The sequence below is a fragment of the Pogoniulus pusillus genome, chromosome 37 (genome assembly GCF_015220805.1).
Source record: "Pogoniulus pusillus isolate bPogPus1 chromosome 37, bPogPus1.pri, whole genome shotgun sequence".
In the NCBI taxonomy this organism is placed as follows: Eukaryota; Metazoa; Chordata; class Aves; order Piciformes; family Lybiidae; genus Pogoniulus; species Pogoniulus pusillus.
The window spans coordinates 5,205,211-5,229,483 of record NC_087300.1 but is presented as its reverse complement, the minus strand read 5'-3'; the positions used below and the strand labels follow the sequence as shown (position 1 = coordinate 5,229,483).

At 52.4% G+C, this 24,273-nt stretch overlaps 1 protein-coding gene across 1 annotated transcript; it reads left to right on the top strand.

Moving 5' to 3' along the window:
- Positions 1–5,911: 5,911 nt before the first annotated feature.
- On the top strand, positions 5,912–22,622 carry INPP5B (inositol polyphosphate-5-phosphatase B). Its single transcript, XM_064172405.1, has 22 exons — positions 5,912–6,074; positions 6,412–6,491; positions 6,923–7,020; positions 7,398–7,427; positions 7,859–7,969; positions 11,683–11,776; positions 13,249–13,419; positions 14,067–14,168; positions 14,568–14,682; positions 15,321–15,437; positions 16,205–16,392; positions 16,969–17,080; positions 17,245–17,354; positions 18,005–18,140; positions 18,704–18,814; positions 19,457–19,619; positions 19,771–20,006; positions 20,581–20,694; positions 21,277–21,361; positions 21,717–21,844; positions 22,094–22,205; positions 22,507–22,622. The coding sequence occupies exons 1-22, from the start codon at positions 6,018–6,020 to the stop codon at positions 22,620–22,622; spliced, it is 2,586 nt and encodes an 861-aa protein (XP_064028475.1). The 5' UTR covers positions 5,912–6,017.
- The last annotated feature ends 1,651 nt before the right edge of the window (positions 22,623–24,273 follow it).

Here is a 24,273-nt window from a genome sequence, read left to right as displayed (position 1 = left end):
GAGCTGCTGTGCAGGGTGCCCTGAGCTCTGAGGACTTGTAGGCTTGGGTCCAACTGTGATGGGTCCTGCTGCTGGTGGGTCACATCTCCATTTGTAACAGTGCCAACAGGCAGCTGTGTGGTGCCAAGGGTCATCTCTAATGCCCTGCCACTGTGCAGCTGCCACAGCTCCACACACACTGGAGGGTAACCATACCAGCAGCAGCATGGGGCTCTTGGAGGCCTCCCACTCTGTGCCCCTGGGACCTGTTAGTGGCTGTGGCAGCATCAGTGGCTCTGGAGTCTCTTAAGAAGAAGCAATTGGGCCTCCTGGGGCTGTCCCCAAGGCTTTTGGCACCAGAGATGGGGATAGAGATTGTGTTGGGCCAAAGTGCTGGGGAGAGGCACCCTGCTCTCAGGAGTGGGCACTCAGCACTGCTGGGCTCTGAAGCTGCGTTGGCAGTACCATGCTAGTGGCTCAGCAGGCACAGCTTGGGGTAGGCAGCTCCCAGGCCACTTCTGCACTTGTTCAGTCACCTGCTGCTGATGTTGTGGCTGAAAGGACTTGGCTGCTGCTCCCTAAAGCCCAGGGAAGCACAGTGACAAGGGTGCTAATTGCATGGTTATTGACTTGTTAGATGAATTCTGGGTTGAGAGCCTGTTGAGAAGGCCTGGGCTGCACTTGTCAGTATGTCCTGCCACTGCAGAGACCAAAACCCAGGTACTGAACAGCCTGAGTTTCTCTGGTGTCCCATGGTGGCCAGAATAGAGGCTGCAGAGTTTCCTAGGAGAAAGGGTTCTTAAGCCTCAGCAGGGAAAGTCTTTTTTGCAACTTGTCCAGAGGTTGTTCCTGCCACTTGCTCTGGAGCTGTGCCAGGCAGTGCTGTGGTGCCTGTGGCAGCAACCACCAGACTGTCCCCTCCTGCTGCCCAGCTCTGACCATGTCTCTTCTTGCCAGGTCCTGGGTGCAGTTGCTGGTGGATGAAGATGGCAGGTCACCAACAGCTGGCAGCCCCTGCTCGAGGTAACGTGGGCTGTGCTGCTGCATGGACAGCAGTGTCTGTCCCACCGTGCCCAGGATGTCCATCCCTGCCTTAGCTTTTGGAGGCTGTGCCAGAGAGTCTCTGGGGCAAGGGGTGGCCACTGGTCCTTGGGACTCTGAGCAGGTTGTTAGGGAGTCTTTCTGCAGCAGGGCTGGTCTGCTGCAGCCTGTGTGGGCCTCTGTCCCTAGATGTGTCTGGGGGACTCCCTGCAGCCTCCCTGAGGGATCTGACCCCTGCCCTGCTTCAGGGATGTTGGTGGGAGCTGGGATTGGTGCTCTGAGGCTGAGCTGCCTGTGCCACTGGGCAGGTTTTTCAGGCTGTTGGTAAAGCAGACAGCAGACTTGGTGGTCTCAGTCGTCCCCACTCCATTCTAGGCTTGCTGCTCTGCATCTTGGCTCTGCACCTCTGCATCCAGGACCCTCTGGTCACTGCAGGTGAGCTCTGAATTCCAAGGGAAACCTGGAGATCCTGTGGGGAGCAGGGCAAAGGCAGCATGGTGCAAAGGGGACTTTTCACTGCCCCCTCCAGGGTGCATTCTGTAGGAGGGAGTTGCACTGAGGAACTTTTTTTAAGGTATTGTCCTCAGAAAAGCCTGTTCCTCAGATATAGAGAGGTGGAAGGGGCTGGGAGAAGCTATTTTAACATGCTCTGGTGGCCTACTGTCTCTGGCCTGCTTGATAGGCTCTCTGGTCCCTGGCTGCAAACAGACCTTGTCACTGCTGCCATCCAAATCCCAGCCACAGTGACCCTGCAGGTCTCTCTGATCCCAGCTGTGGCTCAAGAAGGGATGCAGAACTTGCTGAAGGTGAAGTTGGTGTTTCCTTCACTTAAAGGGGATTTTGTGTCTTCCAGAGCACAATGCAGTTGCCAGCACCTCAGTAGCTGCCACCAGCAAGGCACCAGTGGCTGCCACCAGCAAGGCACCAGTGGCTGCCACCAGCAAGGCACCAGTGGCTGCCACCAGCAAGGCACCAGTGGCTGCCACCAGCAAGGCACCAGTGGCTGCCAACAGCAAGGCACCAGTGGCTGCCAACAGCAAGGCCTCTGTGGCTACCACTAAGACCTCTGTGGCTACCACCACCAAGACCTCAGAAGCCACCAGTAGTGCCTTGATGGCCACTACCAACAAGGCTTCAGTGTCTACCACCACCAAGACCTCAGAGGCCACCAGTAGTGCCTTGGTGGCCACTACTATCAAGGCCTCAGTGGCTGCTGCCAGCAAGACTTCAGTGGCTGCTGCCAGCAAGACTTCTGTGGCTACCACCACCAAGACCCCAGAGGCCACCAGCAGCCCCTCAATGGCTACAGCCAACAACATCTCGGTGGCCACTGCCAACAATGCCTCGGTGGCCACCAACGCCTCTGTGAATGGCACAGAAGAAACACTGGTAAGAAAAGGGAGAGGCCAAGATCTATAGCTCAGCTGAGTCAGGAGTTCCATGAGAGCATCTCCTGAGGTAGAAGGGGAGCACCTTGGGCATGGAGGGTGGGGGTGCAGAGGCAGCCCCTCCAGTAAGGTGATGACTGGAGATGGCACCCTGGTGCCACGAGAGGAGGTTGTGCTGCATGGTGACATCGTGGTGTGCTCTCCCTGCAGCTCACCTGCCAGAGTTTTCAGTGCTCTGGGGAGAGGTGTTACCAGCATGGAGCCCACATCAACGAGACTGTGACCTGCCACAACGAGACTCACTGTGAGGTATGGAGCTGGCTGAGACAGGGGTGCAGGGGGCTGCAGTGAGTCTGCTTTCCCCCTCTTTATGTCAGGTATCCACAGCACTCAGTTAGGCCTGTGCCAGTCTTCTGTGTCCCTTCTCTGACAGTTGCTTCTTTCCTTTGGAACCTCTTCAGACTCCCAGCATTGTTTCCCTTGGCTCTGCCTTGCAGCTTTACCGTTTCTCCAGCACGAACTACACGGCCAGGTGCAGCAGCAGGTGCAAGGAGGAGATGTGCAGCAGCAACAGCAGCAGGGGCAGGCAGCCCTGTGCCCTGGACTGCTGTGCCACCCCGCTCTGCCTGCGCCTCAATGCCAGCGCCTACGGTAACTGCCCATGGGGGATGAGGTCAGTCCCCTGCACAGGAGGGACACGAGTGGGCAAAACCCACAGCAGAGGGCTGGCTGTGGCTGCTCTGCCTGCAGAGCTGGGTGAGGGGACAGGGTGGCCCAGCACATCTGGCTCATGCTGAGCTGTGCTGGCGAATCTGTGCCATGTGTGACCATGGAGGGCTCTGTGCACAGCCTCACAGGGCTCCTTGTGTGTCTGCAGGTGATCTACCATCCACCACTGTGCCACCTATGACCACCACAGCCACCCGAGCTCCCCCCCGAAATGTAGGTACCTGCTCCTGGGGCTGCTGAGCTCCACTGGAGTGGAGGGAGAGAGAAAAGTCCCTTCTGTGCCTTCTTTACAGGGTCAAAAGTTGCCCCTGGAAGGGGAATAAATCCTTACCAAGCTTTGAAAGAAGAGCCTGTAATGTACCCTGCCAAACCAGCCTGCTCCCAAAGCCCAGTCTGAGCTGGCTGGGAGCCTTCCTTGCAGGGCAGCATCCTCACAGCTGCAAGGAGGACGTGAGGACCAACCAGGCACTGCAGCCTTTCTTTTGAGCCTCCAGGGAGGGGAAGGTGCTTATCTTTGCAGAGGTCTGTTAAGAGGAAGGAAAAGGAGGCTTGAAACTTGCCTGCTATGCTGCTGCTTCACTAAAGGTTCCTGCAGTTTCAGACAAGGTGCTGGTAGTCTTTATCTCTGTATCTGAAGCACCTCAGATAGCACTGGCCAAACACTGCAGAACAGAGCAGGGTTAGAAAGGAGACCATGAGAAAGAAGTTCAGTTCTTGTCCTGGAAGTCCTGCTCTCCTCTGGTGCTCTCTTGCAGGGGAAGATGTGTGCAGCATTCTCCTGTCACGGGGATGGATGTTTCAAAGGCAAGAAGACTATTGCTAGATGCATTGTTGGGCAGGACTTCTGTGAGGTATGGCCTTGGGACTAAGGAACAGGGCAGTCCAGGAGCTGGGCTGTGTTCAGGAGCCTGTGTGGTTCTTGTAATGTGAATACCAAAAGCTTGGCAGGGCCCCCAGGCTAATGTCTCACTCCTCCTTCCAGATGAAGAAGACAGGCTTGAATTACGTGGCAGGATGCAGCAAAGCCTGCAAGGCTGCCAAACCAGTCTGTGCCAGTGGGATGAAGGCTGCCTGTTTCCAGGAGTGCTGCCCAGCTACCCTGAAGGCTAGCTGTCTGAAACTGGATGGCAAAGTTCACGTCAACAGCGCTGGGCAGCTCATTCTGGCCCCACTCCTGAAGCTCATGGCATTTGGGGTGGTTGTTCTGAACTGCAGGGTCTCCACTTCCCTCTGGGGATAAGCAGCCATCCAGGTGCTCCACTGCCGGCTCTCCTGCAGCAGCGCTCCACAGCACTTGCTGGATCCCTGCTGCCTTCTGACTCCAGCCAGTCGCTATCGAATGCCCTCAGTTACATCCCTGTCCCAAGAACAAGGTGGTTCAGCTGCAGGTGGCTGCTGCTCCCCCTCTGCAGGTGCCTCCCACCCGTGGTGTCCGTGTGCTGGGATCGTGCAAATGCTCCACTGCCTTCTGCCCCTTTTCTCTTTCAATAAATCAATAAACACAGCCGTGGGTCAGTGCCAGGTGTTTCGAGAGTGGCTGAACACGCTGGTGGGGAGGGCGAGCCGAGGGGCACTGGTCTGAGGCACTGAACGCCTGTGGTCCCCTGTGCCTCAGCCCACAGAAGGGCCTCGCTCAGCAGCCCTGGGCAGGTGTGTGGGGTGGATGGGACAAGGCTCACAGGAACAGTGGTGCCGCTTTCACGGTGCAGGGCAGCCTCGGGCAGAGCTGCTCTGCCTCAAACTGCAGCACGGCAACTGGGATGTGTCTGTTGAGCTACAGTGTCGGCGCGTCCGCAGCCAGTGACACCAGGGTGAGACTCGGAGGTGCTCCGCCTCAGAAACATCATCCAGCACCGCGTCTGCGAAGAACAGAGGTTTAGTGTTTGCAGCAGACATCTCAGACAGTTCTCCTATTGTTTCCTCTTGGTAGGCTCCAGCCCATGCGGCTGGGACGCCGGCGGGCAGCAGGCAGGGGCTGCAGCAGGCAGGGGCTGCAGCAGGCAGGGGCTGCAGCAGGCAGGGGCTGCAGCAGGCAGGGGCTGCAGCAGGCAGGGGCTGCAGCAGGCAGGGGCTGCAGCAGGCAGGGGCTGCAGCAGGGATCGTTCGGTGTTCCCTAATCTCTAGATCTTGGCTGCTGCTTCTGCATCCACGGAAAAGCGCTGACTTGGGCCAAACTCTACCACCTCTACCGCACAAAATCCTGGGGACACGTCCTGGCACCCGCGGATTCACTCTGCAAGGTCACTCTCGGAATTCCGCCCAGGTCACTCCAGGTGCTGCTGAGCAGCTTTCCTCGGTGTACCGGGAATGAACCTCCCCAGTTCCCGCTGACCCTAGCGTCTCCTCCCCTCCTTTCCCTACCCTGCCGGGATTGCTCTGAGGGAAGCACCCGCCTGGTCTCCGCTAGCTCCAGCGGTTCCGTGCCCTCCCTCCGCCTGCACCCCGCCGGGAGGATGCGTGGGATCCGGGCGGCTGCGAACCCGCTGCCCAGGGCGGGGATCGGGCAGGGTCCCGGCCGCACCGTGCAGGCCTCTGGCCGTTCCCGGGCCCGTGCCGCTATTTTCGCGGCCCAGGCACTTCATTCAGCGTCCGGAGCTGCGGACCGCGCCTGCGGCCGGGCCCAGAGCCAAGGCCTCGGGGAGCGCCGGGGCAGGACGGCAGCGGCGGGGCCGAGGCAGCGGGAAAGGCCGCGGGGCAGGACGGCAGCGGCGGGGCCGAGGCAGCGGGAAAGGCCGCGGGGCAGGCTCCGGCCGAGCGGGGCGGGGCGGGGCCGGGCGCGACGCGTCGCGACAGCAGCGCCGAGCGGCTGGGCCGGGGGTGCCGCTGTCAAGTCCCGGGGCCGGGCCCGGGGGGCGGCATCCGCTGTCCCCGGCACCCGGAATGGACCAGTCAGTCGCCATCCAGGAGAGCCTGGCTGAGGGCGCCACTTGCCGGATCGTATCCTTTGCTGCGGCCGTGGCTTGCGCGGCGGGGGAGGCCTGGCTCACTCCCTTCCCTTCCCCTCCCCTCCCGCCGGGCTCTCTCCTCTCCCCTGCGGGTCGGCTCCCTCCCTTCCCCTCTCGCCGGGCTCTCTCCTCTCCCCTGCGGGTCGGCTCCCTCCCTTCCCCTCTCGCCGGGCTCTCTCCTCTGCCCTCCGGGTCGGCTCCCTCCCTTCCCCTCTCGCCGGGCTCCCTCCTCTCCCCTGCGGGTCGCCTTCCTTTCCCTCCCGTCTCGCCCTCTCGCGGCGGCCCCGCCGGCTCCGTCTGTCCCGGTCCTTCCTTGACCCGCGCCGAAGGCCGTGCAGGGCGCCCTGGCTGCCGGGGACAGCGTGGAGAGCCGGCTGCTGGGCCTGGTGCAGAGCGGCGGGCAGCACGCGTGGGTGCTGGGGCTCAGTCCGCGGCTGGGAGGGCAGGGGGCCCCGTGGGGAGCATCCATGCAGAAGCCAAGAGCTCTGCTGGTCTTCCACAGGCCTTGGAAACCATCTGAAAACCCCTTCCTGTCCCAAAGGCATTCATTCCTCTGGGCAGGAGTCCATGGGGTGGTGCTGTGGCATTTCCCCTCCTGCATGTGTCGGGTGGGCTGGGACGAAGCCCAGGCTCTCCAGGTTTTGGTCTGGTGGGTTTTGCCAGTGGTGTAAACACACTGTCGTTTCAGTGATGGCGTGGGCAGTGGTGGGCACGTCAGGCTGCTCGAGGGCTCACATGAGGCTGTGCTGCAAGCACTGCTGGGTGGGATGAGTCTGCCCATAGCTGCAGAGATGCCAGAGTCGAGGAGGCGTTGGTTCCATGTCTGCTCCATGCTTGCAGGATCCATGTGTACACCCACCGGCGGATGGCCATCACGGCTGAGGATGTCTGCCTGGAGAAAGTCATCCCCATCACAGAAGGGTTTGCAGTGCAAGAAGGTACTTACGCTTTCATGGCTTAGTGGTCACCTCCTAAGAGGATGAAGGGGTTTGGACTCTATATTTTGGTGTTCTCCTTGTTGAGACTCAAGGTCTACTCAACCTGCACATTTCTTCCTCACTTTGTAATCCCTGGTGGTGCTCATGTCACAAAATCTGGCTGGAGGGCCCTGCTAGATTACCTGCCTTGCAGCCCAGAGCCCAGTGTCCTCCCAGCACTGGCTGTGGCCTCCTGCCTCACAGGTGGTGGTGTCACTCTCTGGCTCTACAAGGAGCTTGTAGGGCTTGAGATGCTTCCTGAGCTTGCAACCCTCGAAGCAGCACAGTCTCCTAGCCTGTACCTGGCTTTGTAACTAGACTTTGTTTTGCCTTTGCAGTTGTGCTCGACAGTGACCTTCCTGTCATTGGTGAGTCTGTCACTGCTTTAAGCACTGTTCCAGGTGTCCTCAGCCCTGTGCCAGCTGTGCTCAGTGAGGTGGGGAGAGGCTTTAGTGACTGGGGAGGGGGGTCTTTTCGTGCTTTGTGTGTCACAACTCAGCTCATGCTAAGGAGAATTATCACCCCAGCGCAGCCATGGGAAGGGCTTTCCCAAATGCTGTTAAAACTGCTCCTGGGAGGTTAATTATTGTCACTGAGTGAGCAGAATCCTAATTATTACAAACACTGATTTTTGTATCTCTGCATGGCACTCTGATGTGAAACGTGGGGAAGGACCTGGGTAAGGAGGCACGGGGGGGGACCTGCTGCTGAAGCTGCGTGCATGCACCGCTGCATGGAGTGCAGCAGGTGCTGGGCTCCCAGGGCACCACCAGAGCAGCTCTTCTCCCGGTGTCCCTAGGCTCTGACGTCACTGTCCAGATCCGTTCGGGAGGTGACCGGCTCACGGTGCAGCTGCCCTTCGGCTCCCACACCCGCGCGTTTCTTACGGAGGTTGGCAGGTGCAGCCCAGGTAGGAGCTGCCGGGTGCTAGACGCGGGTTTGGGCAGGGATGGAGGTGCGGTGGTCCCGCGGTGGTGCTCCGCTGCTGCTCGGTGCGGATGTGCGGTGCCGGCGGGAGCTTGCCAGGGCCGCGGCGGTCGCGGTGACGATGCCGCACGGCCAGAGATCGGAGCTGGGCTGAACAGGGGCCACAAGCGACAGCCAGCTTGTGCATGGGGTCGGTGCAGTGACAGACCGAGCAGGCGCCTCCCTTCGTGTCCTTTCGCCTCCGCGGCGTTCACCCAGGGCCGTCAACCCGCGGAGCTCGGAGAGCCGGGACCGGCTGCGCGGGGAATGCGCCCCGAGCTGCCGCCGGGGCGGGAACGGGGCGGTTCTCGGGGGTGGCTCCCGGGGGCGGTTCGAGTGGCGGAACGAGCGGCGGTAATGTCCAAGGGCGGTCGGTCCCGTCGAGGTGAGAGTGGGGCCAGGCAGGCTGCTGCCGCCGCGGGTTGGGACGGAACCGGGAGGGGAAGCCGCGGTACCCGGCGTCTGTCCGGGGGCTCGGCTCGGTCGTCCTGCACGGAGATCGCCCGCGGCTTGGGGCCGGGGGAGGCTGCCGGCGCATCCCGTGGGCAGAGCTATCCAGGGGCAGCGCAAACCGCGCAGGTACCGCGGGGTTCGGTCCGTATCGCCCCGATCGCAAGTCGTTGGGGTTCCCGGCACTTTCCCTGGCGCGCCGCCGCCGCTCCTTGCGCGCCGCTTGCCCCGGTCGTGCCGGTCCCCGACCCCGGGATGTCGTCAGGCTCTGCACGGCGCGGGTCGGTGCTCGCTGACTGCTCCGGCGGGTGTCGGCGCCTTTTGCCGTGTGTCCCTTTGCGGAGCACGCGTGGGGAGATGCGGGGAGCTGGGGCATTCCCGGGAGGCAGTGTGGGATGCAAAATCTCAGTTGTGCATGTCCCAGTTTACCCAGTTTGATTTTGGCTGGGCTCCTCCATGCGTTTTGGTGCTGCTGGCATTCCTTTGCTCTGTGTCCATCAGCAAAACCAGGGAAGGGACGAGCCCTATAACTCGGGGAGTGGTGTGGCCTGAGCTAGTCTGGGTATGGGAATGTCCCCTTGGTTGTGGATGTAGCTTGGAATTGACTGGGAGAGACCTGGGCATTTCCCCATGGTTAGGAGGGAAGGCTGAAGGAAGCACAGCCCTGCTGTTCTGTGGTGTTTGTGTTGTATCTGGAGCACAGCAGCACTCTTTCAGTGATGAGCTCCTTGGGGAGTAGTTCTCTTATCAAACCACACTTTTGAGCTTTGACAGAGTTGCCTTTCAAGGCTTCATTGTGTTTTTCTTGAGTCAGAGGACTCTAGGGATTTCCCCCCCCCTAATGCTAACAGAAGAAAATGCTCTCTGTCATCATTTGGGGTCTTTTGAAACAAATTGATCTAGAATGAGGTTTTGTCTGCTGTCCTCCAGGAATAGGTATAACTACTTCAGTGAACACATGCACTGAGAGAGCAACTTCCACATGCAAATCAAAGCATCTTTCATTGCCGTGTAACTGCTGCCACTTGCTCTTAGAGTGCTATTGGTTCATGACACCTTTTGTGACTTAAGGCTGGCTGATGAATGAGAGCATCTATGAAGGAATCTAAAGGCTTTAGGTGTTCTTTACCCTGTATGGTTTACCTTCAACATTTCAGCAGAACCCCTCCCTAAAGTGTGTCTGGGTGTGCAGCCACAGGCACACCTGCAGTACTGCCTCAGTGGAATCCTAAGCAGAGCAAACCTACCCCCTCCAGCCTGGAGCAGAGCAGCATCACACAGCTGCTGCTCATGCATTGGTTAAGTAAAGACTTCTATCACCAGTGGCAGGGCCAATTTAATTCACCTTCTGAGCACTGGGCATGGATCCTGCTTTATCCAGATGATAGGATATGTTTTCCTGTGGTAGAGCAGCACTAAAATGTTATTGCACATTTTAACAAGAAGCTCTTTATTACTGCTTAAATCTCTTTAATGCAAATCCTGCCTGATTGAGGCCAGATGCCTTCCTCTGTTCTGTAATCTCTGCACACAGCTCAGCATTTCTGTGCCCAGTTTAGTTTTGAACAAGACCATTATCTTGCTGAAACATTCCACTTCAAGTTGCTGCTGTGTTAAGTCCCTCTGGCTACAGTGATGTGCAGAGATGCACATTTATCTGTAGGAAACAGCCCTTTTCCAGGACAAATCTCTTTCTTGGAAGAATACTACCTGAACCTGATCTGTGCTAAAGAGGTTAGAAAGATGTGGGGTGTGACCATGATCTTTGGATGGTGTAGCAACCGTGTCAGCAGCACAGAGCGGCCACTGACACCTCGTGCATGCTGGCAAGTGGTGTTATGCTGTGTGGGTGACAGAGCCTGGGCTGCTGCTTCCTGCTGCAAGTGAAAGTCCATGCTGGTTCTTGGCACTGTCAAGACAGACTGCATGGTCAGGAGAACTTGGTGGGGCTGGGGCAGCACTGATTAAATATTGAAGGCCCAGCTCAGTGGGGCCACATGTTGGCAGTGCATCTCAGAATGCTTATGGCTCTTGGTCAGCCCTGTGTGACTTCAGTGATGTGATCTGTAATGAGGTCTGGGTCAGCCTCTGACAAATCCTCTTACACAGCCTTTATCCTCAGAGGGCTCTTGGGCAGAAGAGGTTTTCCAAGCTGAGAATATGGCCACTTTTTACCAGCTTGTTTATACTCTGCTTAGGTCAAGTACTTCATGTTCTGTGCCTGGTTTGTGCTCTTATCCTGGACAATGTCCTATGACAGCAGTGACATTTTAATTCTCTTGAGTCGAGGAGAAGCTCAGCTCAGTGACTAGAACCTTAAGAACAGTCTCTATATCATCATTAGATTTGTGTGCTAAGCAGCATAATCTTGAGGTTGCTGTTTGTGCATCCTAAATGTGGAGACCCCTCATGCAGAACCTTCATTTTCTTAACTGTTATTTTGCCACTTGGAGGAGCTGAATGATGTAAGTGAAGGACTGGTTGGGTCTGTGCAAGCCCAGCGTGGTGTATTCAGTTCAGTTTTGTTGTGATTGCGTGGGAGCAGCCCTCAGCTTGCACCCAGGCACTCACTTCTGCTGGAGACAGAGGGTTCTTGTGGTGACTGTGCTCACTGCCTTGAGTGAGGAGGCACTTGCACTTTGCTGCCTGTCTGCAGAGTTAGAAACCCTTGGAATGGTATTGTGGGGTTCTGGTGTTTGTGGAGTTGTTTTGGTTTGGTTTGTGAGGTTCTTTTTTAATTGTTATTTTCCCCCCTTTTCTCTTCCCTCCTTCAGACCTCCAATCTTGCTTCAGAAAGGCAAAACCTGTCACTAACACATTTTTTTTTGCATTCCTGGGATAAGTCCTGGGTTTTTTGCTGTTGAGTCTTGGTTTGGCTTAGCTGCAAGGGAGAACCAACAGCACATGGGCAGGCAGCACACAACCATTGTGCCACTCTCCACAGTCACACAGTACATTCATATCCCTTCATTCTCTGGAGGAGAAGCTGCATGGTCGTAGAACAGTTCTGTCAAAATAGGGTAAATCTCCAGATAACAGAGGGAGAGAGACTGTGGTGCACTTGAATTTGTGTGGAGAAACCAAATGATATTCTGCTCAAACATCTTTGCCAGCACTCACCTAGTGTGTTGCTAAATGAAAGAACACAGTTGTGGTTGTGTTTAATGTGGAACTTTCTGGGTTTTGGTTGTTATTTTTTTCCCCCAGATGTGGTTGACTCTGAAGGTGTGAAACTGAATGGAAAAAAGCTTGTGGTTAGTGAGGATCAGAGCCACAACAGCACCAGTAAAAGTGCTCCCAGGTATGTTGTGTCTGGTGCTTCTTGTGTGGGTTTGGTGGAGCAGATGAGAGTCACAGAATCATGGAAACATTCAGGTTGCGAAAGACCCTCAGGATGACCAAGTCCAAGCCATCTCCCTACTCCACAAGGCTCACCCTAAACCATATCACCAAGTGTCACATCTAAACGACTTTTAAACACATCCAGAGTTGGTGACTTGTGCATGTCAGCTCTTTGGGGAAGGTCTAGTGATGAGTAAATGTAGTTGTAATCTTCCTCTGCTGGCTTGGCTGTGCCTCCCTTCCACAGAAGGTCTGTTTAGTGACGGTACCTATGCAGAGCACCAAAGTTCTGAGTTCTTGTGGGTGTATGTGGTGGGCAAATGCTTGGATATCTCCAGGAACAAAAAGGAATTGCAGAGAGCTTTCTGTCAGGGTTTCCTGGTCTTCAGCTGGGAACCACCGGAGGAAGTTGGTGTCTCTGGTGGCACCTAGTGAAGTCTATGCACACACCAGTGCTCAAGCGACCTGGCAGCTGCATTGTCTCCTTCCATGTGCTGGTGACCATGCTGGCTGCAGTCCCTACAGGTGGTGGGATCTAGAGCAGAAATTGGCAATTTTTTGAGCCAAGAATCTGCAGATTCTAGTTAGAAGGGAGAAAAAGTTCAGCATGAGCAGGCTGTCAGAACCTCAGCGGGAATTTCAGTGCAGTCTCTTGGAGCTGGTCCTGCTAGTCCCCTATTTGGGCATATATTTGCTGTTAGTGGGGCAGGACTCACCAGCATTGTTTATTTTGAATTCAGAGACCTTTGGCTTGGGGCCACAGTGTCTCATAGATACACTCTTAAAATGTTAGAGTTTGATTTTTCCAGTTCCCAGGACTTTGTCGACCCTGCTGCATATCCTTCAAAGTCTGTCTGTGTGCTGCTGTCCTTGGCACTCGTGTGTAGGTTGTTGACCTTAAATTTATACCATCCACTTACTGTGGGAACTCCCAAGCTGGGGCACTGTTAGTGTTGCAAAAGGAGTTTGCAGAGCCACAGGATCCTCCACCTCCACCCATGCTGTTTTGCCTCCTTTCTCAACAGAGCTGGGATTTTCCACTAGAAAGTTTTTTAAACACACAGAATTTTTCAGTCTTCTACTGAGGTCAGAAGAGCTGAGCAGAGACAGTGGAAGATGGGATTTGCATGTGAGCAGAAAAAGTGGAAAGGTTTTGTACCAGCATCCAGGTGTGAGTAAGGCCTGCTCTGAATCAATAGGCTGCACTGGGTTAGTGAAAACCCTTTGTGATTTCAGTTTATTAAACTACTTTATCTAGAGATCTGAATCATTCCAAGAAATGCTTCTTTTGGTTTTGATGCTTGTCCCAAACATTGATTATCTATGTTTAGTGAAACAGATGAATGCAAATCAAGTCCTTGGTGGCAGAAATAAGCTGGTTGGGGTGTGTATGTCCTGGGTTTCATCAAGCAGTTTTGCTTTCTTTTGCAGGCAAAACAAACTCAAACCTGAACCGACAGCTGAAGCAGTGCAGTCCTCTAGCATCATGGTTTCAAATAAGACTTCCATTGCATCAGAGCCAAAGTTTGGACTCAGAGATACCATTATTAAATCTCAGCTTGTGCAAATGGAAGACTCCTACACACACATCCAGAACTTCAGGTAATGGCCAGTCCTGAGAAGACTTTGGTTTCATGCAGAATAAGTTAAAATGTGTTTGTTTTTTCACCTGATACCCTTGCCAATAGGAGACACTGCAGAAGAGTGTGGTCCATGCAGCTTTGCTTTCCTCACTTAGGCATTTGTGTCTCTGCCAAGGCTTCCCTCCACGGTTCTTGCTGAGAAAATGTCTCTTTTGAAAAGACTTTTTCCTGTGCTTATCTCATGCACGTCTGAAAATGCATCAGTCCTGTGTACCTCTGGCCCTCTCTCTCCCCCCACTACACTAATCCATGGTGTTATTCCAATGAGCCCATAAGAGCTTGGGTGAAATACATATTTAGGACCAAGACTTTACTGTGGTCAAAATCCTTTTATGTGTATCAGTCTGTGAATTGATCATTTCAAACTGCCACAAACAGCTCTAGTCTGCTTTTCATTTTTAATGTATATACTCTATATAAAACTCTCTGTCCTTCTGTAAGGTGCTGCTGCAGTTAAATCATTTTAGACATTTAGACTAATTCCCTCCTAGAAACGTGTTACTCCTAAACAGTTACATGTAGTGGTAAGTGCATGGGTTAGTCATGGTGACATTTCCATCAGCTCTGCAGTTTTCAGCTCTGGGATTTAGTTAAATTGCATTGCAGGTTTTTTGTTGGGACATACAATGTGAATGGTCAGTCACCCAGAGAGAGCCTCCAGCCTTGGCTGAGCTGTGATGCTGAGCCTCCAGATGTCTACTGTGTGGGGTGAGTGTCTCTCTCTCTGGTCTGCCATTCCAAGCCTTGACTGAGGGTTGCTTGCTGGTCAGTCTGTAGCATGGGGGTGTTCTGCCAGAACGCTGCAGCTGAGGAATGTTTGTGCTGCCTCCCTCCCACTGCACAGCTCTGGAGTGTTTCTGCAGTCTGAAGCTGTCACTCTGGTAGTGTTTGCACTCTCTAGCACTGTAGTGTTATAGACTCTTTAATGTCAATCAGTGCACACTAACAGTAATTAACATTTAACATGGCTCTGAAATCAGCATAACTGAATTTGAGTTTTCAATTATAAATTTAGTGAGTATAAATTGATTGAGTTCTTTCCCAGAGGAAAGGGCTGGAGAGTTATAAACAAATGCATGCATCCATGGGTTCCTTCCTCTAACACAGTTTCCAGGAGCTTGATCTGAGTAAAGAGGCCTTCTTTTTCAATGACACACCGAAGGAAGAGGAGTGGTTTAAAGCTGTAACTGATAGTCTGCACCCAGATGCCAAATATGCAAAGGTAAATGTGGCTTTTGGGGAGGGTTGAGTCTAGAATAATTTTCCAGTTTGGTCTCTTTTCCCTTTGCTTTTTGCTGTCTTCAATTGCTGTGTCTGCCAGAGGCTTGTGATCTGCAGGCTTTTGCTCAGCCAGGAGTGCTCTGAAGGTGTAGTTGATAGTGTTGCTGTGCAGGAGCAGGACAGGAGACCAGAGCTAGGCACCTATGCATAGAAGAAGCTCCAGCTGCCTTGGGGAGGAGAATAGGAAGGGTCTTGGCTTCTTTCATGTCTGTCATCTTCACAATGAACTGGGAAGGTGTTCTGGTAGGAATACTGTGTATGCTTTGGCTTCTGCTCCTCAGGTCTGCCTGTTGTCCCTGCTGTTGAAGGGAAGCTCCATGGGCTGTACCTGTGCCTGTAGGCTTTGCTTTGGTCTTCAGCTTCATCTACTGGGATGTTCTTTCTTCTTCTCTGTCTCCTTCCTGTGCTGTGCTGCTGGAGTGCCTGGGTAGCAGGAACCCAGCTGCCCTGTTGGATGAGCCTGGCCCTCTCTTTTCTTCATCTGCATTTGGTGGCCTGCATTCTGGAGTGGGGGCAGTGTGCCTTCTCTCGTCATACCTCTCTTGTCCCAGTATCTATGGAACAGGATTTGTTTTTCAGGTGAAACTCGTGCGGCTTGTGGGGATCATGCTTCTGCTGTATGTGAAAGCAGACCTGGCGCTGAACATCTCCGAGGTGGAAGTCGAGACTGTGGGAACTGGAATCATGGGGAGGATGGTGAGAATGGCGACTATGCGTGAGGAGGGGTGAGAGTCAGAAGAGCCCTGGAGGGCCCCTCTCTTTAGCTGCAGCGGTTGTTCCTCCAGCTGAGGGATGCAGCTGCTTTCAGAAGCAGAGAGTCCTCACAGCTCAGGCAATTGCTTTGTGCTCACCAAGGCTCAGAGACCTCCAGGGAGAATCTTCCCTGAAGGTTTTTCGTTCCGATTGCGTGTGCTGGGCTGTGTGGGGCCTTGCTCTCAGGTGATTTTGATGCTGGCTGAGTTTGCCCAAAGCAAATAACACAAGGAAACATGAGGAGAAGAATCATGTCTGTCCAGATTAGTTTTCCTGAGGACTTCCTGGCCTCCTGGTATTCCACATGACCAGAATGTACTCTGTGCATTCTGAATGTAGTTTCTGTGAACACTGCAGCTCTGACTCGTGAAGGGCACTCTGGTCAGCTGAGCTTTGTGCCTCCTTCTCCACTTACAACTTTTCTTATGTGTTGAAGGATCCAGTTTATTTCTAAATAGGTTTCAGGGTTTGCTGAAATAACTGATCACCTGCTCTACTGCTACAGATTCCCTGATTACAAACCAAATTCCATGTGCAACCCTTAATTGAGTTACTGATTTGGATTCACTAAGTAGTTGTCACTAACTGGTGTTTTCAGCCTTTTCTTTCCCTTGGAATTAAATGCTCTGCCTCAGTGTCTTCTGGCTTGTCTACTGCTGGCAACTCATTTGTGGATTTATCTCTTGTGCAGAAGCTTCTTTATCTTTCAGGGTAACAAAGGTGGTGTTGCCATAAGGTTTAGATTCCACAACACCAGTGTGTGTGTTGTGAATTCTCACCTGGCAGCTCACACGGAGGAATATGAGCGGAGGAACCAGGACTTCAAAGACATCTGCTCCCGGATGCAGTTCTACCAGACAGATTCAGATTTGCCCCCTCTCACTATTGGCAAACATGAGTAAGCATCCCATGGCTGCCCATGGCAAGGCAGAGCCTTGTGGGTGTACTGGGGAGTAGGCTTCTCAGCAGGGGTGTGAGAAGGGTACCCAGTGATCCATTGTCAGCCTGGAAGGGCCAAAAATGTTTTACTCTAACCTGGCTAACCATGTAGAGCTCTGACAAGTCAGCTGCCACCTTATGCTCTTCAGGCCTTGTTTCATTTTCAAACATGAAGTGGGAAAGAGGCAGTCATTTCCCCAGTGGGCTGTGGGATTCAGTTGGTATGGAATATTAAAAGCATAAAAATGGCAGAGGTGGAAGATGTAACTTCTTTTTCAAGTAGGGTAGGGTGTCCCTGCCCATGGCAGGGGTGTTGAGACTAGGTGATCCTTGTGGTCCCTTCCAACCCTGACTGATTCTATGATTCTATGAATCTGTGATTCTAAGTGTTCACTCTTATTTGTTCTCAGCTTGGTGTTGAGATTAGAACAACTCATGCTTGCATTAGGTGCTTGAAGGCACTGCTTTGGAGCTGTGCTTGTGTTCTGACATCTTTAGGTCCTTCTGCAGACCTCCACTCTACATTCTCTTCCAGTGTGATTTTATGGTTGGGTGACCTCAACTATCGGCTGGAGGAACTGAATGTGGCAAAAGTGAAGCAGCTTGTGGATGAGAAAGCATTTCCAGAGCTGTGTCAGTATGATCAGGTACTGATGTCTCTACCTTCAGGTGGTGCTGAGGGTGCTGGCTAAAAACTGCCCAATAATCCTTGACCTTCTTGGTGCCAAACACCTCCTTTTGAACTCAGATGGGAACTGTGCTTGGGCTTGTTTACAATTTACTGGGCTTTGCCTTTTGTTCTCTCTCCTAGCTGAAGAGGCAGATGAATGCACATGCGGTCTTTGAAGGCTTTACAGAGGGAGAGATTTCTTTCCAGCCAACCTACAAATATGATGCAGGCTGTGATGACTGGGACACAAGGTACAGTGGTCACCTGGTCTGTGATGCTGGTGTTATCAATGAAGGGACTAAAAACAGCTAAAAAGGAACAGTTCTGAGATTATTGCTGTTCCACTCCCTTGACTCTCAAATCCCTCTCCAGTTCATTTCTTAGATAGTCCTGATTTTTTTCCCCAGGATCCTTTGGCTTTCCTATTTGTTAGAGGTGCACAAAATTGAGAAGTCATTTTAGCTAGTTTGGTTTGGTTCATTTCTTTTTCCCAAGCAAAATTTTGAGCATCTTTTCTTTGCTGGTACTTGCTCTACCTACTTGGGTCAGGCCAGCTGAGGTTCGAAATGGTGCATTTGTGCTGTCTGTAGTTGAGTGTGTGCTCCAAAGCCTGAGCTCTTACTTTTCATGGTTCTTATTTAAAAGTCTCTGAGTGTTGCTTTGTGTGTCAATTGTATTGAGAGAACAGCAAACAATTGTGTCTTTGGAGAAGTAGCGAGTGAAATGTGATACAGAGATCCCCAACGGCAGACAAACAAACCCTTTATAACCACTCAAACGAACCTGAACACAGAACTGGCTCTGGGCTGCGTCACGAAGAGTCTCTGGGAGAGCAGGACCCTGCCCTGTGATGCTGCCCTTGAACTGTATTTGGAAGCTGCAATGCTTGCCTCTGCCCTAGTGAGAAGTGCCGTGTGCCAGCCTGGTGTGACCGGATCCTCTGGAAGGGGCAGAACATCGCACAGCGCAGCTACCGCAGCCACATGGCTCTGAAGATCAGCGACCACAAGCCTGTCAGCTCCCTGTTCGACATCGGGGTGAGGAGGAAATCACTCTGCTCCCCTGGCCTCTGCCTGGGGAGGAGGGGAAGAGGGGAGAGGTTCTCCTTCTGCCTTTATGACACCCACAGAGAGCAATGGCCTAAAAGGTGGGCTAGAGAAGAAACCCTGACAGGATTGTTCACTGTAAGCCAGGGCTGTGCTCAGAGGTACTTCAGTCAAGCAGAACGTGAACATCCATAGGTGGTTTTCCAGGAGTGATCTTTGGCCTTTATTTTTCCTATTTTTGCAAATAATTTTGACAGAAGCTTGCAGTGTGGCAGTGCTGCATCACTGATAACACAACACTGCCTGTGTTGTCAGTATTCTTTTGTTTTTTAAAAGGAAGCTGATCTGGTCCTGACAGGGCAACTCTCTTGCTAGTTTTAGTGGGCTGGCTCACCCCTGGATCCTGAGGAGCACTGGCTCTGTTCATTACAGGTGTTGTATGCACTAGTGTGCTGCTGAAGTCCAACCACTTCATGCTGTGTTCCCAGCTGTGTCCCAGCTCTCCTGCAGAGGCGCTGCGATGCCAGTGGGTGAGGTGTGTGTATCCTTTTCAGGTGAAGGTGGTGAACAAGGAGCTCCACCGAAAAGCCTTTGAAGAAATAGTCCGCTCCCTGGATAAGGAGGAGAATGCCAACATCCCCTCAGTGACCCTGTCCAGGGGAGAGGTAGGTCATGGTGTGACTGCTGTGACTCACTGGAGAGCTGAGTACTCCCTCATCCCAGAAGTGTCTCCAGCTGTAAAAAGACATGAGGTGGATTCTGGACTCCAGAGTCTAGTTCCAAAGAAGCAGAATATTCTGACTTCCAGGCACTGTGTTTACAAGCCCTAGAAATACTTGATTCTGGTCAGATGCAGGTAAATTCCATCCACAGTACCTTGCTGAAATGCAGGGTGTGTTACTCCCTGAGGTGGGGAGAAGTAAAAAGGTAGTTTGTGGCCCTTGCCTCTGACTTGTTCTTTGAAACATAAAACGTAAACCATGAAGGATTTGGAGAGGCTCATAACACCAGCAATTGCTTTGCATGTCGAGGACTAAAAAAGATAAGCAAATGAGACCTCTGAGGCTGCAGCTATCTTAGTTTTGAGTTTTGTTGAGGGGAGTGTTGGTTTTAAAGGGCCCATTGATGCAAACAAACTTAGGCATCCAGAGTAAGCAGATGTAACCCTGCAGAGTCCTGGAAGAGCTGGGGTGAAGGAGCAAGAAGGTTAATCTGGCTATCTTGCTGCTTAATGATTAAACCACAGGACAAGAGTTGGTGCTGGGCAAGGTGGAACTGGCTGTTGATTGTTGACTGTTTGTTTCTAGTTCCATTTCGAGGATGTTAAATACATGCAGCTGCAGGTGGAGAAGTTTACAGTCCGCAATGGGCCAGTGCCCTGCCAGTTCGAATTCATCAGCAAACTAAATGAGGAAACTTACTGCAAGGAGTGGCTGATTGCTAATCCCAGTAAGGGCTTTCTGCTGGAAGGTGAGCTCAGCTCCTTCTTAATGAGCTAATAGTGTCACCATCTGGTTCAGCTCTCTGCTGTTTTGGGACTGCTGTCTCTGTTGGCAGGCTTATTGGTTTAATACCTTTTTTAACTGAATGTGGGGTTTTTTTTTCTGTCACTCTCTGGCAGATGCTGAGATCACAATTGAGTTGGAGGTGTTTGTTAATAAGTCAACAGCTACACACTTAAACTCTGGAGAGGAAAAGCTTGAAGATATCTTGGTCCTGCATCTTATTGGGGGGAAGGATTATTTTCTGTCTGTAACAGGCAACTACTTGCCAAGTTGCTTTGGGTCTCCTATTCACACACTCTGCTACATGAGGGAACCGATCCAGGACATGTCAGCTGAATCCATTCGGAAACTTGTGAGTTAAAGGCAAGATTCCCTCTCAAACCTACCTACTGAATGTGAAGTCCTGTTATTGATAAAAGAGCCACCTTCCACTTCCCTGGTCCATAGCCTGAGAATGCTGATGTAGCTTGTGCTCTCTAGGGCTCTGTTGTCTCCAAACCTTGCTTCACGTGGTTGAACCAACCTATTCCATATGAGAGCACTGACAATAATATCCCAGCTGCTCTGCCTGTACGTTGCACAAAGGTGTGCAGCTTCCACATGTGGACCTTTCCCTGCAGGCTTTAGCTTTCTCTGCACTGAAATGGAGAGAGATGTGTGTCTGTGGGGGACAATGTAATGTTTCCATAGTGAGATGCTGAGAAGTGTGTTTGTGAGAGCAGCTTGGTTCTTCTAACTGGACTTTTGGTATCAGTGTGGCTGTGAGATAAGTCTGTATGAGGACTGGGGAGGGGAGCTCCACAGTTTCTTAACAGCTCTTCATTCTCAGGTATAACCTCTGTGAAGCATTTTTGCAGAGCTGAATAACAACATGGCTACCTTTTCTATCATTTATTTCCCCTTCTCCCCATACCTTCCTGTCTCAGACCCTGATGCCACTAGAAATGAGTGAAGATGCTGCTGAAGCTGAGAAGCCTATGGACATCCCAAAGGAGCTATGGATGATGGTGGAACACTTGCACCGCAATGCTTCCCAGCAGGTGGGCACTGTTTGTACTGTACACACATCAGCTGCCTGTGTCAGGTTTGCTTTTGAAGACACTGGTAATCATAGAATCAGAGGATTGTCAGGGCTGGAAGGGACCTCAAGGATCATCTAGCTCCAACTCCCCTGCCCTGGGAAGGGACACCTCACAGTAGAGCAGGTTGCTCAGAGTCACATCCAACCTGGCCTTAAAAACTTCCAGGGATGGGGCTTCTACCACCTCTCTGGGCATCCTGTGCCAGTGTATCACCACCCTCATGGTTGAGAACTTCTTCCTAATGATGCTCATTGTTAACTGTGGATGTGTGGTCAATGGTAAGAAAGGTAAAGGATCTCTGACCACTGATCCTGGTGCCCCTGGTTGCATTGTTCTGTAGTGGTGACCTTGTCTGTATGTGGCATGCATCAGCAGCCATCCTTCTGCACCGCTCTCTGCTTCAGCCCTGCAGCCTTACTAGAGCTGCTCATGGTGAAATCTGTGCTGATGACTGATTTGGAGGCATTTTTCCATCCAGCTTATAATGATATTGCTCTATTTATTCAAATAACTTGAATGGCTGACTGACCTTCTCTGCAGGAGGACCTGTTTCAGCAGCCGGGCCTCAGATCCGAATTTGAGCAGATCCGAGACTGTCTGGACACAGGAATGTATGATACCCTTTGTATCCTTTTAGAGTGGGGTCCAGTGAGGCTTTCCAAGCCTTAGTGGCTGAAGCTGAGGAAAATGTCAGCAGTCTTCTGTCCTCCACCATGTCTTTAAATTACTGTCTCATCTTGGGGTGACCAAAGTCTGCATTTCTCCCTGCTGCAAAAGTCTCTGCCGAGTCCCTGTTATGCTGCTGATGATTGTTGATGAGTTACCCAAGTGTCCAGCTGCCAACAGAAAGCAGATATGCAGTCAAAGCTGTGAACAATGGCAGGAGTTGTTGGGAGAGCTGAGCAAACAGTGCTTCAGCAGAAATGCAACTAAAACAGATCATGCTGTGCTTGCTTCTTCCTTAACTGCCTTTGGACCAGTTGGCAGCAACCACTCAGTGGCAGAAGCCCTGCTGCTCTTCCTGGAGAGCCTGCCCGAGCCTGTCATCTGCTACAGCTTCTACAGCAGCTGTTTGGAGAGTGCCAACAGCTACCTGCTGAGCAGCCAGGTATGGCAGGCTTCACTGAAAGACTCCTGTTGCCCTTCCAGAGGGAGGGAAGGTGCTGGACCAGTAACATGTTTTTGTTCTCAGAAACAATCATGTGATAGTAGAAAGGATCTAGAACTGGTGCTTCCTGGTAATAAGGAGCTGCTGGTATTTGCAGACAGGGTGATATTGCCAGTAGGCAAAGCTGCTAAACCATTGCCTTGTCTTCAACAAGACAAGCTTGAAGCTTTTTTCTTTTCCCCTCTTCAGATTATCTCTGACCTGCCAGGATGCCATAAAAATGTGTTTGAATATCTAATGGCATTTCTACGAGAGCTGCTGAAAAATTCGGAGAGAAACCATTTGGATGTGAATATTCTTGGTAAGGCACAAACCAACCATTTTGTTCAGAGGAGTTTTGCAATCTGCATAACAAAAGATGTCTCCAGAGTGAGCGTGGATATAGCCTGTGTTGTTTTGAGGCATTTAAAACCGAGCAAACCATCCAAATGACCAGCAAATGTCCCTGAAGTGTGGGAACAGCAGTGCAGGGACTCAAAGGTGGTTGCTCACTCCATTCTGAAGCCAGGCACCCTCACTTTGAGTGGGGTTGGTGGAATTACCTTTGATCTCTTGCTGCTGGCAGGCTCTCACTGTGTGTCTCTGGCTTTTTTCAAATGCAGCTAGTATATTTGGTGGCTTGTTACTTCGACCTCCTCCTGGACACCCTACACCTGATATAGCAGAGAAGAGGAAAGCTCAGCAATTCATCCATCAGTTCCTCTTGAGAGAATCATAGAATCATAGAATCAGCCAGGTTGGAAGAGACCTCCAAGATCATCCAGTCCAACCTATCCCCCAGCCCTATCCAGTCAACCAGACCATGGCACCGAGTGCCTCATCCAGGCTTTTCTTGAAGACCTCCAGGAACGGTGCCTCCACCACCTCCCTGGGCAGCCCATTCCAATGCCAATCACTCTCTCTGTGCAGAACTTCCTCCTGACATCCAGCCTATACTTCCCCCGCACAACTTGAGACTGTGTCCCCTTGTTCTGTTGCTGGGTGCTTGGCAGAAGAGCCCAACCCCACCTGGCTACAGCCTCCCTTCAGGTAGTTGTAGACAGCAATGAGCTCTGCCCTGAGCCTCCTCTTCTCTAGGCTGCACACCCCCAGCTCCCTCAGCCTCTCCTCATAGGGTTTGTGTTCCAGGCCCCTCACCAGCTTTGTCGCCCTTCTCTGGACACCTTCCAGCACCTCAACATCTCTCTTGAATTGAGGGGCCCAGAACTGGACACAGTACTCAAGGTGTGGCCTGAGCAGTGCTGAGTACAGGGGCAGAACCTCCCTTGTCCTGCTGGCCACACTGTTCCTGATGCAGGCCAGGATGCCATTGGCTCTCTTGGCCACCTGGGCACACTGCTGGCTCATCTTCAGCTACTATCTATCAGTACCCCCAGGTCCTTTTCTTCCTGGCTGCTCTCAGCCACTCAGTCCCCAGCCTTCAGTGCTGCTTGGGGTTGTTGTGGCCAAAGTGCAGAACCCTGCACATGGCCTTGTTAAATGTCAACCTGTTGGCCTCTGCCCACCCATCCAATTCACCATGAATTTCAGATATAACTAATCTGATTTTTAGAGATCAAATGACTGTAAAGGTATTTTTTTGTACAGTATAGTGTTGGGGGGGGGGGTTTTCTATCACAGTATTTTATACAATCTATTGCTTTTGAAGGCATAGCTCAAGCAGTTTGAACCAGGTGTCACTGTTTATGCTGTAAAGTGTATCAGATTTCTAAATAAGCTGTGTGTAGGCAAAACTAGAAAAAGAGTTGCTATTTACACTCTATTTTATTTAACTTGTCTTAAAAGAATTTTTAAGTCCTTCTTATTTAAATAAAAAGATCTCAGTGTATTCTTACAGCCTTTGCCTGGTTTTGGTGTTGGTTAGTTTAGGCTCTTGGTTTATTGAAGTTGCTGTAGAAGGCCTGGAGCAGTGCTGCCAGGGTTTGACACAGGGTGTGGGTGGCAAGGTCGAGGCGTTGGAGGACTTGTCCCTGCCTAAGACCAGGCAGCAACCTGCGCTGGTGACCCAGCGGAGGTAAAGGGACAGGCCTGCAGGAAAGGAAGTTACTTTGGAATAACACAAGTGCGATGTCACGCTGCAGACGGTAGGAACGGTGTGGGAGGAGAGGCGGGTGTGAGGGGTGAGGCCTCTACCCCAGCACGGCCCCAGGCTTTCAGAATGTGCTTCGAGCTCTGAAGGTGTTTGCAGCCCTTTGCTGGGTGGGCACAGCAGCTGTGCCTCGTCCTGTGGGGATCCCTGGAGGGAGCGGGGAGAGCACTGACGCCAAACGGGAGGCACGGAAAGCCCACCTGAGCCCAGCGTGCCCTGCTTTGAACCTGCGCTCGGCGCGGCTGCAGCAGCCGTTTGCGGTGTAACCGGGGGCGAGGCC